General features: G+C 45.0%; 2 protein-coding genes across 3 annotated transcripts in view; both read left to right on the top strand.

Annotated features, from left to right (window-relative positions):
* ASAP1 (ArfGAP with SH3 domain, ankyrin repeat and PH domain 1) overlaps positions 1-7,867 on the top strand; it is a 142,394-nt gene extending 134,527 nt beyond the window's left edge. For both annotated transcript variants that reach the window (XM_058821412.1, XM_058821420.1), the window contains 2 exons: positions 3,185-3,307; positions 5,204-7,867. In XM_058821412.1, the coding sequence (XP_058677395.1) occupies positions 3,185-3,307; positions 5,204-5,278 (198 nt within the window). In that variant the 3' untranslated portion in view covers positions 5,279-7,867. The remainder of the gene's footprint in view (positions 1-3,184; positions 3,308-5,203) is intronic.
* Positions 7,868-13,170: 5,303 nt separating this feature from the next.
* CYRIB (CYFIP related Rac1 interactor B) overlaps positions 13,171-22,140 on the top strand; it is a 97,501-nt gene continuing 88,531 nt past the window's right edge. The window contains exon 1 of the mRNA XM_058802109.1: positions 13,171-13,282. The gene's annotated coding sequence lies outside the window, so the exon portion shown is untranslated. The remainder of the gene's footprint in view (positions 13,283-22,140) is intronic.

Genomic DNA, 22,140 nt, shown 5'->3' with positions numbered 1-22,140 from the left:
TGTAGGTTCAGATGTATTGATGAAGTGGCAAAATTGACATTGCTGCATGGTGTGTAGTAGTAGATCTGGAGCTTTACCTTGATTCCAACCCCCCATTTATCCTGCTGTTCATCTTTCTAACCAGTACAATTTCCAACAGAGGATTCTTAATGCCTGTGTAGATTGAGATAACTATGAAACTCCAGAGCTCTCTTAAGATTTTCATCATGGGGGATACATCAAAAGGGAGATGGCTTTGTTTGCCAGATTGGCTATGCAAAGCACTTCTGTAAAAAGGAAATAAGACTTCATCCCAGTGAAATAGTGAAAGCAGAGGATGAGTTTCTGCCTTGTGCTTGTGTGAGGAGGAGCCCTGTGGAGCCATCATTCTGCTTGGCTTCTGGCATGGACTTGCCTGTAAGCTCCTGTCTGAACTGAGCACAACAGAGTTGTTGCTTGGGCTTCCTGAGTATTCTTGAATTTAAATATTGCAGGGATCAGATCAAAAAATGTTTGTTTACTTATGTACTTTTAAATATAAGCAGGCAAATGATGCTGGCCATTCTCAGCTACTTGTCACTTTATTAAAGAAGAAAAGAAAGCAAATAATGGATTATCTGTTTAGTTTGGTTACTTTTGGCTTTTTTAAACTGTCACTCTACTGTATACAGAAAAAAATCTGAGGAAAGGTTCTTTGTTCTCTAAACTCAGCCATTTTCATAGGTGCAGTAAAATAAATAAATCCACTGTTGTGCAGTGATAAAAGCTATTCTATATCTTCCCAGTATACATATATATATATGTATGTATGTATGTATGTATATATCACCAGGTTTTTGCACATCTTTGCATGCACACTTTATTTTGCCTCCATTTTCATCCTCTGGCTGGTGAAGTGCTTCATCCCAGTGAGCAGTGAGACCCACACCAGCAGCCACAGTGCTCGTGGGCGCCTCTCTCTTGGGCTTGACTATTTAGCCACTAAACAGAGAAGCATAGTTTTTTTTTATTGATAGTTTTAGAAAATTAATTGTCCAGAAATATAATTTTAAAATTCCAATGCTGATAATTTATAAAGGTTTGAAAGGATATTTTTAGAGAAACAAAACTTGCACTGAGTGCTCCTGAAATCACACTGAGCACTTAAGTGTTCTTTTGTGTGTGGTAGTTTCTATAAAGGAGACAAAATACTCATTTTTAAAGGCGAAAAAAAAAGTGTTGAATGTAAATAAGAACATGGTTGGATTATTAATGATCACAGCATCTCACTGCTGTTCAGTTGTAAGCACAAAATCTTTTGGTAATAAGCACTTGTTGGGTACAGGGAATCAGTCGGTGGTGCGTATTTGATTTTTAGTCACAGATTACATTTCCTGGAATTGTTTCCATTTCTTTACACAACAATGCCACAAACTGTTCTGGAACATGAACAAAATATGTTCTGGAACATATGTGCTCTCTACATATCCATCCTTTTTTATACCTTCCCATGATTAAATAGACCTTGAGCTTGAATGCTGCTTTTTGCTGCTCTCTGTGAAAGGCATAAAATGTTGAAATCTGATGGAACCAGAATAATTACCATCATTTCTCATGTGCTTTTACAAGCTGAATTCCATACAGTTTTCTGAGTTTATGGGAATGTGAATTTCTTTATTCTTTTTATTGAACAAGACAATTTTTACCTTGCAGAAGTAGTTGCTTCCCTTCATCACTGGGGGATTGATTGGGAGGGAATGCTCTTGGCTTGTAAAGGTTCTCTGGAGTTGAAAGCTGGGACTGTCCCCAAGCACCCATTCCTATTGAATTCCAGTCCCTAGTGCTAGATGAGATTTTGTTTAAATTATATTGACATATTTTTAAGAAAAGAGGAAGCATTCTTTGATGTGACTTCTCATGCAGCAAACCTTTGCTGTAGAAAAAACCCTTGATCTCATATGATCTTCAGGTATTTCTCTTCATTTGTCTTGGGTATGGGTTTTTTTTTTAGTTTTATGTTGTGTTAACTGCTTTCTCCCTTAAATCCCCCTGTAATTATTATTTTTCTGTACCTTGGGTTTAGTGTGAGTGCTTTTTTCAGTGTTTCTGTTCTGCTGTTGAGCTGCAGGGATATTTTTTTGCCAAAAGATGGAGGAATTTCAAGTGGGTAGGTAACAGCAAAGAGAAGACTCCCTAGGAAATTTCCTCTGTGAAGTTAGTTTTGGCCCAAATTCCTCTAAACCTGCTGACTTTTCCCTTCATAGCCCTTCTGCTTCTCATCTCCTTCTGCTCTTCTTGGGTTTTTGAATTCTTGTAATCTGTTAAAAGAAGTAACTGTAGGTTTTGAAGAGGTGTGGGTATGAAAATACAGGAATATAAAGTAGCAAGAGTGTTTTGCTGTGAACATTGCTTACTTACTCTATTTGGAAATAATTTAAGTCATCTTCTGTGCCATAAGAAACATATGTTTGGGGAGGAGTCCATGGCTGAGGCTTTTTTCATATGAATTAGCAGTATGCAGCAAAGTATGACCTAGAAAATACTTGGACTCAGAATGGCAGAGCTCTGAGAATATCTAGTGTGAGTTATCATCAGAAAATAGTACTGCCATCTGACATTAAGATAATTTTAGTAAGAAATTGCTAACATTTGGATGGAAAAATCTCTAAAAAAATAATTTCCAGTCCTGTAAGCAGATTTAAAATCAAAGAATCCTGTATTTTTGCACTAGATCCAAAACCAAAACTGTAAGGAATACTGGGATTCCAATGCAGCATTTTCCTCAGTCCTTACCTCTCTTGGAACATTTAGAGGAGACTGGATTTAATTTTTTGTTCGTGGTAGGTTTATTGAGGAATTATATATTAAAGAAAAAAGAGGGTGTTTGACTCGAATAATGGAAAGACATTATTTAAGCTTTCTTCACCAGAGGAAACAGAGGTTACTTAAGCCCTCTTAAGGGCCACATGTTAAGCACCACACATTATATTCTGCTGTGAGTTCTGAATCTTAAGGAAAAAAAACCCCACACCTGTGTAAGTAAATTTTTATATTATTTTTTAAATATCCTTGTTGAAGGAGTTTTTGGATTTCTATATTCCTAGTTGCAGGGAAAGTAGTTGATAGTCTTCACTTCCTTGTAAAACAAAACACAACTAAAAGGCAAAAATCTTTTTTTTTCCTCTATTTCTCATGTGCTTCATCTCAAATTTCATTCTTTTTTTAGGGGAAAAACAAAGTTAGGCGAGTGAAGACCATTTATGACTGTCAGGCAGATAATGATGATGAACTCACTTTTGTTGAAGGAGAAGTAATTATTGTAACTGGTGAAGAGGACCAAGAGTGGTGGGTATGTATCTTTCCCTTTTACAGTTCCACATAACTTCTTTATGACTTTTATAGGAAAGCCTCTTTCTCCAAATGTGGAGGATTTATTTTTATTTTTGTTTGTAAGTGGTGGGTTTTGTCTTTGTTTTGCTTTGATTTTTGTTTGGTTTCTTTTTGCCTGAGCTAACAGCCAGCCCTTAAACTTCCATTAGAGAAAAACCCTTTTATTTGGGAGGGAGAGTCAGTTAGAACCAGCCCCACTAGGTTTAGCTTTATTGCTGGCTCATACAGCACATATTTACACACATCCCTCTCTGTAATGCACACAGCCTTTCATTAAGTGAAGAAGTAATGATTCTTACTCCATGTAACAAACTTGTACCCTCCATGAAAATGAGATGTGTAACTATCTTCAGTTCACCCAAAAGGTTAAGTTATACCTATAGGGATTGCTGAAAATCTAAAGAATAGTTTGCAATTAATGATATAAGCTGGTGGTTTTCTTCTTAAATGAGAAGCAGATAACATTTTGTTTCTCTTCTTCCCTCTCATATCCCTGTTTCATACCATACTCCCCCTATTATGGACTGCATATTGTTCAAGTGCTAACACCAGGCTTTTCTCAAACTCCTGTGAAGGCTCCAGCCTTTCTTGACAATCCAGCTTATGTCCCTAAAGCCCTGCTACATCATATTTCCCTGCCAAAGAATTATTCCTGGGGACAATGAGACAGATTTCATTTGACTAAAACAAATTCTAATTGCAGTGCTGCCTGTGATATCCTAATCTAAGGGCAGCACAACCTTTGCTGTTTTGTTTCCAGCTACGTTTTCTTCTCACTCATCATTTAAGTGTGGAAGATTTTCAACTGAAAAGCTGGTATCAAAAGAGCAGTGCCTAGTCCCTGATTACTGCTGCATTCCCTGCTGGATCTGGTTTTTGAAGTGCTTTTTAAGCCCCTTGGGACATGCCCAGCAAGTTCCATGAAGCGCCCCAGTCTGAGTGTTTCTGAGAAGGGAAACAAGGCCTGTTGACTCATATGCTTCAAAACTTTGGCTCTCCAAGAGGAAATGGCCAGCCCTGTATGTTTCCCCTTCCCATTTTGTAAGCTTGTGGAAGAGGAAGGAAAGTACACCATTATTCTGAAAGCAGTGAGCAGCATTGAAGCCAGGTGAGAAGAGGATAATGTGGTCAGTCAGGGCTGCTGCTCCAGTGCTATTCAACAGTTGTTTATAATTATGTATTTTAAACATGGAAAGTTCATATAAAGTATTCCATTATTTTTTATGTCTTTGAATAAGTTTATTAGCTATTTCGTTATAAATAATAATTATGCAAAAGATGTAGGTGGATGTAGCTGAAGGACGCTTAATCAGACAACACTGTGATTTGTTATAAACACTAGTATGCACCTAAATCATTAGGTATCATACTAATTCAATGAGAAAACAGCTGGGCTTTTATCACCTTAAGTGAAACAGGCAGATTATCATAAATAACTTCACAAATATAGCAGACAATTCCCTTCAGTGAGGTGTTCAGGATTCATTCACTTAACTAAGATCAGTGGTTTTCAGAGAAGTTACTGAAAATCTGCCTGTCAGACAGAACAAACTCAGGCTTCTGTTTTGATTACATTTTTGAAATTCAGTGATGTATCTAAGTTTCCTTAAAAAAATTGAGTTTTGTTCTCTTTAGATTTAATTGACTTAATTTCTTTTATTTATAATGTGCTTGTGCAATTTCATTTTGTTCCTTTACACAAATTCAAATGTTAACTAACTTCAGACTGTCCCAGAGGTGGTAGAGGCTCTGTGAGCAGTGCTGGTACTTTTGAATGAGTGCAGGCTGTGAACTCTGTGTACAATGCACATCTATATGTATATGTATATCTGTACCTTCTTCTCCTGTGTTGCAGATTGGCCACATCGAAGGACAGCCAGAGAGGAAAGGGGTCTTTCCAGTGTCCTTTGTGCACATTCTGTCAGACTAGTCAAAACAAACAAATCCTAAACTTGAGCATTGCACATTCTTCATGCAAGACGGGCTTTTTAGCAAAAGCGAACGCTGCTGCCTCCCTGTAATCCTGTGCACAACTGTATATATAGCTGCTGTTACAAATTAAGAATTCATTTAAGTTTCACCTCATGAGGTTGAATTCTATGTATTGTAAATATACTGTGTTATTCTGCCTTTGCCAGTATTATGGTAGCCTTGGAACCTGGCACGCCTTACCGGGTTTGTTGAAGCCATCCTGGGCATTTAGCACTTCCATCTCTGTCCGTGCTGTCCCACGTGTGGACTGCCAGCTTTCCAACATAGGTGGTCTCTGTCACCCACGTACCTGTACAGAAATGACTGTTCCTAATAACCTGGTATTCTCAATATACAATTAGCAGAAAGTTAGAATGAGTGAATGGTTTTGGACAATTTAAAGATCGGTCTGCAGTTCATAAGTGTATGCAGTTTACAGCTATGAAACCCACTTCAATATTTATTTAATATAGTGCTCAGTTAAGTGTAATTATGAAGACAAATATTCACTGACTTTACAGATAACAGTAATGTTTTACAGTGTGCATACAGCATTTCATGTTTATATTATGTGGACCTATGCCAAACTGTGATTGCAGTTCCCCTGTGATATTACCTCACTATAAAAAGTTACAAATTTATTTCATTTGAAAACTTACTTTAATGAAAATTAGTCATATTGTTCTTTAGTAGATATGTGTGAAATTTGCTGGTTTCTTTCACTGAATTCTTAGTAACCAAGGACTTCTAGCAAATGTTAACTGTTGACATTGTGCATGCATTTAGACGCTTACTTGAAACCTGCCTTTGTACAAAAATAGTACTGTAGTCATATAGCTACATTTGAGGAAAAGAACATTTTAACTTAATTGCTATTCAGGTTAATTGTGAGCTTGCAACAGTATTTGTTTATAGCTAAATTGGCTCTTTGAAAAATGATTTTGTGGATTTTTTTCCTCTGTCTTCAACCTTGCTAAAAGTTAGTTACCTAAAATGATTTTTTTAAGTGGTGGTATAAAGATAAATTTAAATTATTTTTCATGCTCTTAAAAGTGGAAGCTAAGATGACCTCTCGTGCATTTGATCAGGCTGGTAATGATAGATCTCAGCTCACAAGGATCAAGTTGGTTTTCATGGAGTTCACCAAGATGTAACATGTAATGGTCGTAACCCAGAGCACGAAGTAACAGACATACGGTCACAAAAGTAATTTCTAAGAAAATCTTTGGAAGGCTGCATTTGACCTGAGGTTTCTTGAAAGTTGGTATAAAGTTGCATTGCCAGAAAACACTTCAATATATTACCGGAAACTTTAATTTCCTGTGTCACTTTCAACATAATTTTTAATCTTTTGGAACATCATGCGGTTGTGTTTTTCCCATGGTTTGTCTGTAGCGGGTTCCATGACTTTCATATGTAGTTTTGTATTACTTGCTTTAAATGTTATTTTGGCTTCAGTACCTAGTGCTGCTATTTCAAAGCAGATTGTCTTGGCTGCATGGAAAGATTTTCATTTCATAAAAGCATATCTCAGACTTTCTGAGGACTTTCATTTCTAATACAGTTTTACAAGACTGTAGTCAGTGAATATTTAATTCTGTTTGTGGTTAATTTAGAAACAAATATCTGTCTAAATCCCACATGAAAAAAATGCAAAACATTTATCAACTATTAATGGTTTTATCATTTATTTTAAAAAATTAATTCCAAAAAAAAAAAATGCAATGAGTGAGAGAGCCTGCTGGCATCTAATCTTCAGTATTACCAGCTCCAGTATTTCAGACTTTATTCTGTTTTTATGGAAAGGAAGTCAGGTTTAGCATTTATTTAGCATTCCATTTTATCCATTACTACAATGTTTTAAGTTGCATTAAAGAACAAAACCTATTCACTTTTGTGGTCAATTGTATTTTTAAGTGATCTTGAAATAAACTGATAAATGCAAATCATATAAAGAAAACCTAGGCATGTAAAATTATGTAGAGTCAAATGTCTATTCTTTTCTACGCTCTTTAAAATAGTATACATATGCATTTTATAAAATTAAATTAGTTCCATAAGGAACAATAGTTCTGTTTATTCTGGCTTATTGTGGGTCATAAGAAATCTGAAAATGTATGATATTGATTGAGTTTAAGTACAGTATTATATTTGAACTCAATGAGCCACTGTCTGCAATTTTGTATATGACATAGTATTTGGAAAGTCTAAATCTTTATGGAAAATTAGCTGATAAAGGGTTGGGGGGAGGGGCAGAGGAAGGTGCCCCCAGAGGGGGAAGTTTGCTCTGCAGATGATGTCTTATTTACTGTTGAACAACAGTTGCTATTTATTTTTTTATTACATAGTACATCAACGTGTACAGAAATCAGATCTGGTCATGCCACTAGTTAAAATCTTGACTTCTCATTGAATGTTAAGGTAAAACATCAGTACACATGTCTATTCACATGTATTTAATGTGACAGTTTTTGAGTACTGTATGTGTTAATTTCTACTTTTTTAATATTTAAAATTGCTTTTAAATAAATGTATTCAGTTGATCCCAGATATCTGAACGAGGCCCTTTTTGTCAACTGGAATATCTTGTAGGGAGAAAGTCTGGATTCCAAACAGGTAGAACTAAGGCACTTGAAATGTTTTCTCTTTAATATAAAGCACTCCTTATATAATGCAATTAAATGTGTATCTCTTTAACAGCTGTTAAATATGGATGCAATTGCCTTTATCTGGAAAACTTCACTTACTAAAGTTAGCATCAAACCACTTGTTTTGTGCATGAGTTTGGATTGCTTTCTGTCTGGCCTCAGCAGGCTCTGTGTTGTTTCCCCAGCAGCACATGGGGCTGAAGGAACCATCCACAAGCCCTGTCCCTGGGCAGGAGCTCCCAGCAGCTCTCACACCAACTAGAGCAGTACTAATCTTTCCTGGATGGAGTGACTTCCTTGCTGAGAATTTCAGATCTGACCCAGCTTGCTAACCCAGAGGTTATTTTTTCCCCCATCTCTGACTCAGTTCTTGGATGTTTCTCATTTAAGATCCATTCCTGTCAAAGCTACTCCAAAATGAACAAGTCACTTGAAATTGCTAGAAAGCAAGGAGAACATCCTTTAGCCAGAGGAAAAGCTGGAGTGTGGAGCTATCAGATCTGGTTTGTATCAAGAGCAGTAGCTGCCACAGCACAGGGCTCAGGAGACTGCTGTGGGAGAGCTTCTTCAGGCTGGATTGTGGCACTGGTGATGTCCCACTGTCACAGAACATCCTGCTTGCTTTGTTTGGGCCTTTCAAATCTACATGGGCTCAACATGGGGGGGTTGGAGGGGGGAAATATGGATATGGGGCAGGAGAATCAGTCTGGTTAAATGTTGTGCTCTTTCTCAATTTCTGCTGTGTCACGATATTTCAGATAACAGCATTCAGAGAGACATTGACTCCCAGCAGCCTCAGTTCTCTGTCATACTTGCAGTATGTGTTCTTCGGTGACATGTATTGATTTCTTTTGCTAAGTCAAAATTGAGGTGCATATCTCATATACTGTTTGGAGCAGCAGAGAACAAGACAAATGCATGCCCAGAGAAGTCCCTTGTCATTCAAAGTTTGAGTCTCCTTACTTTTTTCCTGGCAAGCCTAAAGCTCATAGTTAAACAGAAAATTGGCAGACTGTACCAGTGAAAGTGGTGCAAATATTAAATACCAAAGAATGAAGCTCAAAATAGCTCCCCACTGCACAACAGAAAACAAACAGTTCAACCGTATAAACCTGATTTATTTTCAGGTGCTTCCCCTCCCCAGAACTCTCTAGTTCTGTGTGATAGTTCACCTGAGTATCAACAGAAAACCACTTTATTTTCCCATGCTCCACACTGTTACATAGTTTCATGCCACTCACACCCTGGACTGGGAACCTTTCTATGCCATGAAACCAGAACTAGACAGAGGAGTAAATGTCCATAAGAAAATAAAGTTCAGCTTCAGGCCTTGCATTCTGACAGAGAGTTTCTCACCTTAGGAGTTTAAGGCTCTCAGGGATGCTTTTATTAGACCCTTTAGCTCTTCTGAAACAGCTGGAGGCTTTTCAGGTAGATGCAAAATGCACACCTGACTGTAAGATGTTTTCCTCTGCATAGCTGCAAGACAAACATTTTTCTTATCTAATACAAAGTAACTATTCTAAGTTGTCTTAATGATACTTTTAGAGCTATACATAACAAGATTTACAGCTCTGTCATCTGCTGAGGGAGTGCTCAGGTTTCTTCTTGAGATAAGCTAAGTGCTGTTTGTCAACTCGTGCTTCAGCTGCCACCTCCCCGAGCTGCAGCAGGCACAAAACCTGCACGTCCTGGCTGGCTCTGGTCAGCTGCTGCTGGGGAACAGTAAAAACGATAGTGTGTCATGGTACAGGCTCTGCCTTGTTCCTCTGTGAATTACAGAACCTGCAGCACGGCGGATGTCTGCTCCACTCCTTTGGCAATGCTGGGGGCAGGGAGCAAACTTGGTGACAGCTGTCACATCTGCTAAGCTGGCAGAGCAGAGGGGAAGCTCATCAGTCATTTTCTGCACCACCTAAGGAATGTTTTCCAGCTTACCTGGAACTTTAAATCCAGTGTAGACTCGATTAATGCTGTTCCTACCAGTTTGACCTTGGTTCCTTGTAGTGTCTGACCAGAAAAATCCCTTCCCCTTGTGCTTTTTGCTCTTCTCTGAATGGCTGTATGGGACCAGATCCATTTCCACATGGGTTTTTTCTTTTCCCTCAAGGCTTGAAGATAATTTTGTGCCTCAGTTACCACCAGAAATTATGAATCTGATTTCTCTCTCACAGTCCCATTGGGTGGATGAATCAACCCTGAGCATCAAACACAACTGCTCTAGAATAGCTGTATTAGAGGCTGTTTCTTGTATTTCATTTTGTTCACTTCAAAACAGTAGCATTAGGCTTTATTTTTTGATAAGTAATTAATTTCCCCAGCCTTTTCCTCAGGGAATGCTCCAGGAATAACTTACTACCTCTGTCTGCAAACTTACAAGCCTAATTTGCTCTTAAAGCTGTTTTAGTAAAGTAATGTTTTTCATTTCTCCCTGCTCTCACATCCCTGCTACACAAGGCACCTTGAGCTGAATGTGCACAAAAGAGGTCAGCAGCTGTTTGGTGATTAAGCAGGGGTTTATTGGGGTTTCTGTTGGAGCCTGCAGATTTCCTTCATGACCTGACACCAGTGGTCACTTGCTGCTTTAGACACCTCAAAGACAAAGCAGACTTTTTGTCAAATAAGTAAAGGTTCTACTGCCTGTAATCACTTGTCTATTTGCATCTTTTCCCATCCATGGCTCCAGATCTATATATCCAAATGCCTTCCCTTGATTCACTGTAGGGTTTGAATTCAGAGCTGTAGCCCTGCTTTAACTGTAGGCAGGAAAGCAAGAGCCCCAGGCAGTGACCAGTAAGTGAGCTGCAGCCAGCCACATGCTCTCACCTCAGCTGGGACTTTCTTATTGTGTGGAAACACACCCAGGAGCTGGGAAAAAAAGCCTTGTGGAGCAATTTCAGGACCACTGCAGTAGTTCTGACCTCTCTGGATAGAACATGGGGATGAAGGGCAGATTGGTGATCCAGGATACTCCTCTCTCTGTCCCCCCTACAGGAGCTGGGCCAAGCTCTGCAGAAAGAAACAGGACAACAAATGCTAAATCTGCCTTGATAGGGTGCCCAGAGCTGCTTAAAAGGGAAGTTTGGCAGTCTGGACAACAGGAAACATCTTCATCTGAAGTGAACTGACACCAAGTGATGCTGGAAGATAGGGAGTTCCAAGGCTTTGGCAGAGTATAGAAACAAATCTGAGCTCTACTTGTGCTACAAGGTAGAGATGTGAGAAGAGCAGGGGATGGAGGCCATCACAAACCACAGCTTGGACACCTTTGAAGGAGTGTAAATGACTCCATTGTTGATGACAAGATCAATCATAAGGAGTGAGCAGCTCTCCTGTGAGCACTTCCTCTAGACTGGCCATATACTCACCTGAGAAGTCAAGGTGATGCAAACTCCTGTGAGGAGTGAGGGTTCCTTGTCCAGGAGAAGCAGCAAGATCTTAGCGAAGAACACTTGGGGTGGGAGGGCAGCAGGGCAGAGAGACCATCTGTCAGCATTATGCAAGGAGCTGCTGTAATAGCTGGGCCCTGAGAAGGAGCAGCAGGGCCTGTTCCTCCACATTTGGCTGTAAGCAAGGAGGTGCTGCTGCCCTGCCAGAGCTTCACACAGGACCCAGATCCACCCTTAGATGTGGTTCTGGCACCCACAGTTCCTCCTTGGAGATCTGGAACAGTCGCCTTGCTTAGGGACAGATCATCTTTTAACTTGGCACTTACATTCCCAGCCAGGTCTGTCTGGATGAGGTGCTGCTGGGTCCAGCAGAAAAGCTCCTTCTGTTTCCCCTTCCCTGCTGGGATGTAGAGAAATTTGAGAGGAAAAAAACTCCAAACCAAACCAAAAAACCCAAGAAATTTGGAGGTGGAAAACCCCTCTCTACTTTAAAACCCTTGAGAGCAGGATTTGTTCCTCTCATTTGCCCATGGCAGTGTTCTATCTGAATGTTTTCCATTCCATAAAATGTAACCCCTAGTAATGTTTATTTAGATGGGGGCTGCCAGGGGTCATCGCTTCCCTCTGATTGTAGAGCAGGAGCCTGCTCTGCCCATGATCCCCAGCTTTACTGCTTTCCTGGTGGGATGTAAACAAAGGCACCACATGAAGTACTTCTGTACAGGGGTCCCAGTACCTGTGGGATTGCTCTGCACCCCAGCCTCACTGCTGCCCAGCTCTCCATCTGCTTTGGGCAAAAGATAGGACTTGTAGCCATTGTGGCAAGACATGGGCCTTGGGGGCTGCAGAGTGAACCGAAGCATCACAGCCCCCCACCAGTGAGTAAAGCTGGGAAGCAAAATGCCATTTAGAGAAATTACCTTACGACATGTTACCCACACCTAATCCCTGTCCCTTCCTGAAAGGGATTGATGGTGCAGGACAACAACAGCATCTGTTGCTGGAGGGAGAGCTTCCTGAGGAGCAGATGGAGAGGCCGTGTCCTGGGGGGACCCTCACTCCTCCTGCAACCAAGATGTCATCAGCTGTCAACAGGATGGAGAAGATGAAGAAGGAACAGAACAAGGTGCCTCAGAGATGGCACAACTGCTCTGGACTCTGAGTGTAGCTCTAGAGATAGAAAGAGCTCTTGGGGTTTGAAGGAGAATGTAGGCCTTGATGAGTTTTTCTTTGCTCCTTCAAAGTTAGTCTTACAGACAATGTCTCACTGAATTGGCTGCCAGGCTGGATAACCAGGCCGTGACCATGGCAGGGACATCACCTGCATTTGGGGTTGCCAACAGCCCTGTCCCAGGATGTCGCTCCTTCCCTGGGCACAAGCCTGCAGCCCCAGGTGCTGCTCGGGCCGGGGCAGCTCCAGCAGAGCCTGCAGGAGACTGGTGGCGATGGCTGGGTTTTGTTACACACCTTTGAAGCCTGCAAGGTGCTCCGGCATGTGGCTGCTCCCTTCCCATGGCTGCAGAGCCTCGCCCGTGCCCCGCTGAGCTGTGTGTGCGGCCCGTGAGGACAGGGCCCTATCTGGCTCCTCACGGTCTCTCCTGCCCCCCGGGATGGATGTGGGGGCTGATGCCAAGGCTCTGACCTGCCCCCATCCTTCACCCCGGCCCGGTGGGGTGAGCCCCCCGGGAGTGCCGCTGGCCCGCGGGGGCTGCCCGGGGAGCCGTGGCCGCTGCCCCGGGGCCGGCGGGGAGGGAGCTCGTGAGGGGCCCGGGGATCGGGGCCGGGCGCGGAGAAGGTGCCGGGGCCGCCTCTCCCTCCCCCCGCGCCGCTTCCTTTTATATCGATGCGGCACCGCCGCCCGCAGCCACAACCTGCGGCCGTGACGCCGCCGGCAGCCGGAGGGACGAGGCTGCGCCCCGTGCCCAGGTAAGGGCTGCCCGCGCCCCCCGGGCGGGCGGAGCGGGGCGCGGAGGCAGCGGCGAGGGGCGGCTCAGCGGGAGCGAGAGGGAGATGGGGATCGCCTGAGGAGCCGGGAGGAGCCTGAGCGGAGCCGTGGGGTGGGCGCCCGTGGGGAGCCGCGGGGCGGAGAGGAACCGGGAAGGAGCCGGGGCAGCCCCCGCCCCGCTGTCCCCCATTCCCGGGCGGGAAGGCGCAGCCCCCGTAGAGGATGCTCGGCACTGCCCGGGCAGCTCCGCGCCTTCCCGGCCGCCTCCCGCGGGCAGGGTGTCTGTGGGGCCGCGGACAGAGCACCAGGGCGGCCGGAGGCGGCTCTGGCCGAGCTCCGCTTCCCCCAGGGCACGGGGACTGCGAGGGCCGGGAGGGGCCGGGGCGGGTCTGCTCCTGTGTGCGAGGGGTGACAGGCCGGGCACGGGGGTCCTGGCAGATCCAGCGAGCGCTGTGACAGCCCTCACACCAACCCACACCACCTCCAGTCAGTGCCCATGGAAGCCGAGCAGCACAGGCCGGGCTGGCCGGCCTCAGGAGGAAGCCATGGTTCGGTCCTGTGTGCCATGGGTGCTGCGTGTGGCCGTCCTGAGCTGGGAGCAGCACCGACCATGTTAGATGGAGGCCTTTTGTACAGACGCTGGGTGCCAGGCCGAAGACTTATCATGCGTCCTTGTTCATGCAAATCTTGTGCCTAAAAGTTCAGCCCAGCAGGCAGAAACTGGACTGGCTGGTGAGAGGGTGAGCATTTCTGCTTTGGGGATCTGGTACTTCCTCATCTGGGCAGGAACGGTGCTGTGGTTGTGATCGTGACTCTGTGTGAAAACTGCCCCTCTCTTGAGCAAGCTGCAGAGTTTCAAAAGGGTTAGTGCTGAAGCAGAATAGCACAGAGCAGCCTCTAAACAGTGAACCACCTGGCTGTATGGTTTGGAGTAAAGTTACCCTTCTGCCATTTAAAAATGAACTCAAATCCCTAATTATCCATTTTTAATATATGTAAAAATGTGTACATTCTTTAATTTAAGTCCCAAAAAGCCATGAAGATGATGCTTATTCAGGGTTTTGTTAAGTATGTGATTAAAACAGTAGAAAGGCCCTTTTTTAAAATTCAGACAAAGAAAACCCTGCATCTGCACCCCAAACTGAGAAGTGCTTTGAAGAGATGTGGGATTTTGGTGGAAGTTTAATGTCCTCTTTGTTTCAGAGCTTGACTGAAAACAAGGTTGGCAATGGCTGCTGCCTGTTTAATGTTGAGGAGGACAGAACTGATGCTGTGGGGAGTGTTCATGGTGCCTACATGAGCTCTGAAGGACTCTCTCAGATGCACACCCTGGGTCATTTCAGTGCTTAGCTCTGCTCAGACTCATCTTGCCTTAGAGAGAGGCAGCATTGGCTGCATGGCTCCTGCTGGGTTCCCTGCTCAGCAGGGATCAGGAGCCTGTGCCTGTCCAGGATGCTCTCAGCTGCTGTTGCAGACAGCAGTCCCTCCCTGCTGCTCACTCTCTGGGAGCGCTGCTCAGGCCAGGGGCCTCACCAGTGCATTCTCTGAGAGCTGTCACCGTTTGCTTTCCCAGGGTGGGTGATGAGGTTTCCTCCATGGCTCAGCACGAGCCCCTGGCATGAAGGAGCTCCAGAGCAGGTCTGAGGCAGTGCTCTGCAGGGACACTAGGAATCACTCAGCATCCAGTAGAACAGTTGTACCAACAGGACTTTTAAAGACAATTCCAATAAAGTCCAGAGCATCCTTTTCTCTCTCTGAGATCAATAGTTCAGACTGCTCAGCAAAGAGTGTGTGTGATGGATTTTCAATAATCAGCACAGCACAGCTCAGGCTTGAGAAAAAAATTGTTAGGCCTCATTCTGTGCCTCTAAATGTGAGTGTGCCCAGCAGGAGCACTGAGGGGAGTTAAAAAACATTAATACTGCCTCTGAGCATGGAAGGGCACAGCCACTCTCAGCTCCTATTTATTTCTTTGTACTCAGAGGTATCAGAGGATACACAGTGGTTCACAAAAATAAAGACTGGTATTTGAGATACTTCCTGTGCTTGTTGGAGGAGAACAAGGCCCAGAGTATTTTGAAAGTAAAAGCATATTTCCTGTGAAAAACTGCTGAAGTGACGTGCGAGATTGTTTCGGGGCTGGAGGCACAGGCGATGATTCAGGCCAGCAGCGTTGGCTGCTGTGGCGCCGAGGGGAGGGTGCTGAGCCCCAGCCTGTCTAAACCTGCACACAGGGCACAGGCACAGCCTCCTGTGCTCCTCTCACTGCCCTGGGAACAGGGAGCCAGGCTGTGTCCTCTGGCTGCAGACAGCCTCAGGGTTTGATTAGGGACCAGAGTTTGGTCTGGCAGCAGGTATGAGCAGACCTGCTCTGGCTGAGTACATGCTCCAGAGGCTCCATACAGAGCCAGTGCAGGTCTCTGGGCTACCCAAGCACAAAGGTGATTCCACTGTGGTATCAGGACTCCTTCTGTAAGCTGAAGGTCATTCCTGCATTGCTCTCTCTACCCTGACTTAGAAAGACTTGTCTCTGAGGTTAGCTCAGTCCAAGAGCTGTCCTCCTGATAGTCTGGATTAGGTTTTCATTTAGTGCTTATCATGGCTGCAAGCCTGCTTATCAGCTGAATCACTGCCCCCATGCAGACCTGCATGGTTCCACAGGGAGCTGAATCCAGCTCTCTGGCTCCCAGGAGCCTTTTCTCCCCTGCAGCAGCTCAGCTCTGAGGGAGGAGGTGGCTGGGAGCAGAACACAGCCCTGACAGTCTGCTGGAACACAGTTGCTGGAGCTGGTTTTCAAATCTGCAGCAGGGCTGTATCTCACAGTGGGTAGGAAGCACTTTGCACGGTGTCTGCAGTTACTCAGCTGTTGGAAACCTTTGTTCTGTGCTGCTCTGTGAGGAGCTTGATATAGCTTGGATTTTTTTTTTTTTTTTTTTTTTTTTTTTGGTGCTTGAGTTCTATTACTGTCCTTGCTGGGTGTATTTTAAAACAAAAACTACACACATGAATTTATTCCCTTGAGGTCTTTCTGCACTAGAGATGCTCAAACCGAGTGTATGTGTGACCTTGTGGTAATAGGTGGGATAAGTCTAATAGGTAGCTTTGGTTTCCATTCCCAGCAGTTTTTCAGGTGGTGCAAGCTGCTTTTCTATCATAAAAATTCATTTCTTCTAAAATTTCTTTCTAGAGCTGGGTTTGCTATCTGTTTTGCCACAATGCTCTATGATTGATCTACCCCAGAGTATCTAGTGGACAAACTCATTTCTCAAAGGCTTGCTGGATAGAAAGGGAAAAAAAAAAAACAAACAAGTCTTCTGACTACAGCAGAAAAGCAGGCATTTTATCTGAGTCTTGCTAAGACAGTCTTTGTCTCAGCTGAGAAATAGGACCCCCCAATCCTGAGCATCTGCCTTGTTCCCAATCTTGAGGTCAAACCTCCTGGCCACAACCCTCTCTATTTAAGAAAAAGATGTAGACACAAGTTGTAATCTGTGCTATGAAAATCTAATCTGTGACCTAATTTGTTGTGATACCATGAAGAACCTGTCAGCAGCAATCAGCGTAACCCGTGGCACGGATGCACTGCCGCCTTTCCAAGGGAGCTCGCTCGCCAGAGCCCCAGAGGAGAGGTGTCATGGCCAGTGAGTGCATTTGGGCTCCTCCACTGACAAAGCTGGGGGTAATGCAACTCTCAGGTCACTTTTGTTATTCTTTTAAACATGGAAATGGTATGGGCAGTCTTACTATGTGTGAAGGGAACCTCTTCTGAGGATCCCTGTGGAGCAGGCTGGTTTGAAACACGTGGGAAGGAATGAGGTGTAACCAAAACTGGACAGTTTTCTGTGCATGCCATAATAGCTGTTTACCTGGCTGTTGTTCATTCTCCATGGCCATGGCAGCAGCTTGGATGAAACCAGCTCACTGGGTGAGTGGTTAGAGGAGGGACTTGTCTGAATAATTTCTCACCAGTGGGAGCTGTGGTTGCGTGGGCTGATTCTCACAGGGCAAAACTGGCTGGCTTCTGGTACAGCCCCTTTGGGCCAAGTCTGTTGTCCTTTAAGAAGAAAAAACAAGATCTTTTTTGGTGTACTGCTGAAAATACAGCACTGTCAATCTTGCTCTGCAAGAGTAGAGAAGGAAGGAAAGGTTTGCAGGTCAGGAATGCACACGTAATCGGCTGAAAAACTGGGAACTGTACTCCTAGGTCCCTGCACAGCTACATCTGTCAGGGAAAAATCTTAACTAAGAAACTGCTGCTGTATCAGAAACAACAGACCTGGGCTTCCATTTTGATCGTTCTAGAAATTGCTGTTTGGTTTTTTTTTAATATTATCCTTCAGATGCTTTACTTGAATGTATTAAATTAAAATTTACAGGGGCATGCAGTCTGTTAACAACTGCTAAAATCCATGTCTGGTTAGTGAGACCATCAACCCATTTGGACTCTGAGATCCAGTAACCTAGATCCAGTAAAATGCATGTGCATGATCTGCTGCCTCCCTTTCTCGTCCTCACTGCAGCTACCTGTACTGCTGTTAAGGCATTAGATCTTAAGACATCTTCTTTATTTTGAGCCTGCTCTTTATTTTCAGTGCTTTGTTCCCTAGCATACATTAGGTGTTTGTTAGCATAGAATAGTTGCATTCTGGTAGTAATTTGTGTGTTCTTTTTTTTTGTATTTCAGTGTACTTTTACCACTCTGAGCACTTAGAGCTCAGGTTTCATTGTATTATTTGTTGATTTTTGTTCACTCCAGACTTTTCCCTCCACCCACTCACTTCCTCTCACAAATGTTTCCTCATTTCACCACTTTTTCACACCCATTTCTAGCACAGGGTTGCCTCCCACTGCGGGCAGGCTCAGCACTTCATCTACCTCAGCACTTCATCCACCATTCACCTCTGCAGGAGATGGGTGACAGATCCAGGTGTGAAGGGAGGAGCAGAGGGAAGAGAAGGTGTTTGTCTGTGTCAGGGGAAAGGCACAGTGGCAGGGAGAGGAGGTCTGGGTGCAGGTGTATTTTTGGGCAGCAGTACCAAAGGAATGAAGCATTGTGGATGTATGAGTGGAGGGAGTGAAGGTAGAGAGTGCAGGTGGTTTTATGCAGGGGCACAGCACAACCTCTGTGTGTGCACAGCTGGGAGACAGCTGGGCATGCTGGGCTGGAACCTCTGAGGTTTGAGGAAGGTGCATCTCCAGACCACAATGCAGCCTGGCCAGAGGCCCTCAGCAAAGCACAGGCAGCTGAGGTGGCACTTGTGATAGCTCCAAGTTTTAATGTGCAGTTTTGTTCTGTCTGCCTTTTATTTTTAACAAAAGGTTTCTCACCTCCCCTTGGACAGCATCAATTTCTTAAACCACAAGGAGTGCATCTGGCAGCTTACAACCTGTTAAAAAGAGGAAAAAATACCATGGTGAAAATAGCATGTCTGTAGTTTTAAATTAGGTAAGGGCTAAAATTAGTAGGAACAGGCCTGTCAGTGTCTGTGCAAACCAGCAGAGAATTAACATTCATCTGATGCTGAGCAAGGCGAGCAGAGGTTTGCAGCTCACACTTCCTTCGCCTTGTCCCACTCCTGTCCTTGCGGCTTCGCTTCCCCGCAGGGCTCAGTCGCCAGTTAGCAGAAAGCTGTGCACATACCACTAACCTGGTGCCAATACTGAGTGCTACTTTCAGCCCTGGGAAGTGTTAGCAACAGCCAGAGCTTTTTTGCCACCCTCCTTTAATTTCTCTGCTCAGCTGCTGTGAGTGCAGCGTTGGATGCATCGTGCTGAGGTCAGAGCCCTGGATGTGGCCCGAGTCCCATGCTGGGGCCCGGATCCACCCACCATTTCCTCGGTGAGATAGGAGCCCCCAAGACACTTGTTTTCTCTTCCCAGCTGTGGTTTACTTTCCTCTTCTGTAATTGTATTTCTGTTAACAGGGCTGCAGTAAAAAACAGTTGCTGAATTATTTACCTCACTAGAATAACTCTCAGGTGGTTTGGCTCTTTGCAGACTATTTTTCATCTCACACCCTGGTGTCGTTTTCATTCACAGCATGCAAACAGGTTTATTGGTGCAAGCTAAGGTGTGCAGCAGACTGGTGATGTGTTTGAGGGGGGGAGAACAGCCAGAGCCTTCACCTCTCCCCCTCCTTCCCTGGGACCTGCCATGCTAGGCCCTGTGCCCACTGCCTAAGTCAGACTCCTGGGAGTGAATGTTCTTCCCCCCAGCACATCCAGAGGAATCAGAGGTCACTTGCAAATCAAAATTAAACAATGCCTTAGTGCAGCTTTGAAAAGTTTACTCAAAGTGCTGGCGTTGCTCCAGTGTGGTGACACTGGTGACCTCCCTCCTGTAACAGCACCAATAAGGACTCTGGTTTGGCTCTCAGTGGCCAGGGGTGGCTGCTGAGCTTCACCCTGGGTGGCAGGGCTGGATTCCCACTCCTTGCACCGTGCTCCCAACCAGAGCATGCACAGTGCAAAACCAGGGAGGGCTGGACTGTGCCAGGCTCATTCCTGCCCAGAAACCTCTGCAGGGCTTGTAGGGGAGGCTTGTGAAGTGTCCAGGCTGCTTCAGGCAAGGGACAGGGACCATCCCCAAATGAGAAAAGCCACAGAAGACCTGGACTTGGCTTGTTTCCCTGGGCTGTGCCTCCTGTGAACTATCCCATGGAGGGACAACTGGAAGCTGTCTCTGCAGGCTCATGCAGCAGCATGCTCCTGGCAGTGCACAGCTATGTGATGCATGATTTATGTTCCACCAGCTCTGTGTCTTGACAGAGACAGGGGACAGAGTGTGATGGGAGTGTCTCTGTGCTCTGCAAGCTCTAGGGATGGTTTGGTCTTCCACGGTGGTTTGTCTGGATCAGTCAACAAGTCATAGATAAAAACTAGGACCTTGATTCCCAGGACTCTTCTGGCAATCCCAGAACTGAGGAGAGCAGGTGCTCCTGCCTGTGAATCCTAACTCTCACTGCAGGACTTGCTGATGACCAAATTCCATTTTCTGTGCTTTAGTGGGTGTGTCAGGCATCCTGCTTACACTGAAGCATTAAGAAATATTTACTGTACATGTTAGTGTTCTCTTGTCAGTGCACTCTGAGTATCACAGATATCACTGGCAATGGCCTACTGGCATCCCTCAAATGTGGATGAAGAAGCCACTTCCATCTCTATTTAAGGACTGGGACCATGTTTCTTTCCCAGGATTACTGCCTTAAAAGGAGGTGGTTTTAGGAAAGCCTCCAAGTTGCAAATCTTATACCTCTAGTGCTGAGGATCCACAGCTGATACATCCTGGTTACTGGTATTACTATAATTGCATTTATGAGCAAAACCTGCTTTAGGTCCACTTGCACCCATTCTAAGTTTGCTGCTACCCCCTAAATGCCTGGACATGACGTGAATCACAACACCTCTGAAATACATTTATGCATTGAGGTATAAATGCACCTAGGACCTGTAGCTGCTGTTCATACCAAAAAAAAAAAAAAAAAAAAAGAAAGGTCTTTCAAACTTTGTGATGTTCTGTTTGGTCTGTCATCTTTTTTTTTTTTTAAAAATTAAACTACCTGGTGTGAGAAGCACTTGGTGAATGCACTCAGAACTCTTGTTCTGTGGGAAAAGGCCTCCTGTGTGGGGACTGTATCACCCCATGTGCTTTTGCACAGGGTTCCCAGATCACATAGCTGGCACAGGAACAGTAAATTCTTCCTCCAGTCAGTTTGAGGAAGCCAGAAAGGAGAGCAGGGGCCCAGAAGGACAGTACTATGTTCAAGTGAGCACGTAGGAAAGGACTGATCCTGATAACCTTGAGTGCCTGCTGAGCCCTCTGGCAGGCTGGAGCATTATCCAAGCCCTTGGAGAGGACCATCTGATCCAAGGCCATCAAACAGATCATGCCCAGCACATTGCCCAGTGCTGCATAGGTTTGGACCTGTTCTTGGGAAGTTTTCATAGACTTGAATATAGTTATTTGCATGTTGAACAGTGTCTGGGCTTTTCCTCTTCCTCTTAGCTCTGTTGGGCACTGCTGTACAAGTGTCTGCAAGGGAAGTTGTGTTCTCAGTCAGTGCCCAAATTGGAGTAACTTCCCCTGGACAGTGGCTCCCAGAACTGCAACCCTGTCTGCAGCAGCCCTGCTGGGGAAGGGGAAGAGCAGAGGCTGCTCTGCAGGGGGACTTTGGTGAGGAACTTCCCCTGGGTTTGTTCTCCTCCCCGAGTTCCTCATGCATGAGATGATCAGAGTCCTCATGTTCCCTGTCAGGTGACATTCACCAGCCGGGGTTTCTGCAGCAGGGGATGCTCATGGCCAGGAGGGGAGCCATGGGCTTCCTGTGAAATCCCCTGTGGAATAACAGCACACACCCCACCCACATTACTGCCCCTGTGTCCTGCATGCCTCAGCCTCTCGTCAGCCCTGCTGCTGGGAGAGCTCTGGGGACAGTCAGAGGTGTCCTTGCTTCTGGGGGAAACCAGAGCCAGCCCCAGCTGGCCCTGCCTGCTGGGGTTCAGCACAGGGAGCAGATCCCCTTTCACTCCCCTCTGCTGGGAGCTGTAGCACCTGCTCAAGGCCAGGGAGACAGGAGGGAGGTGAGCCCTGTTCTGCCCCCAGTGCCCTGCCTGCAGCCACGGCAGTGCCCCCCAAACCTTGGTCCAAGGGCAGGAGGTGATCGTTCACACCCAGCTCTCACCCACCAACTTGCCAAGCTGGTCTTCCTCCAGAGTTGCTCCATATCTGCTTTACCCTCTTCTGAAGGATGGAGCCCAGACCAACATTCAGGCTTTGCTGTGTTCCCTCAAGGTTTGACCTACTCACTCTCTGTCAGCCAGTTGTGGGTGTGTTCTAAATA

This window comes from Ammospiza caudacuta, chromosome 1 (genome assembly GCF_027887145.1).
Source record: "Ammospiza caudacuta isolate bAmmCau1 chromosome 1, bAmmCau1.pri, whole genome shotgun sequence".
Lineage (NCBI taxonomy): Eukaryota > Metazoa > Chordata > Aves > Passeriformes > Passerellidae > Ammospiza > Ammospiza caudacuta.
This window is presented reverse-complemented; position numbering and strand designations above follow the sequence as displayed.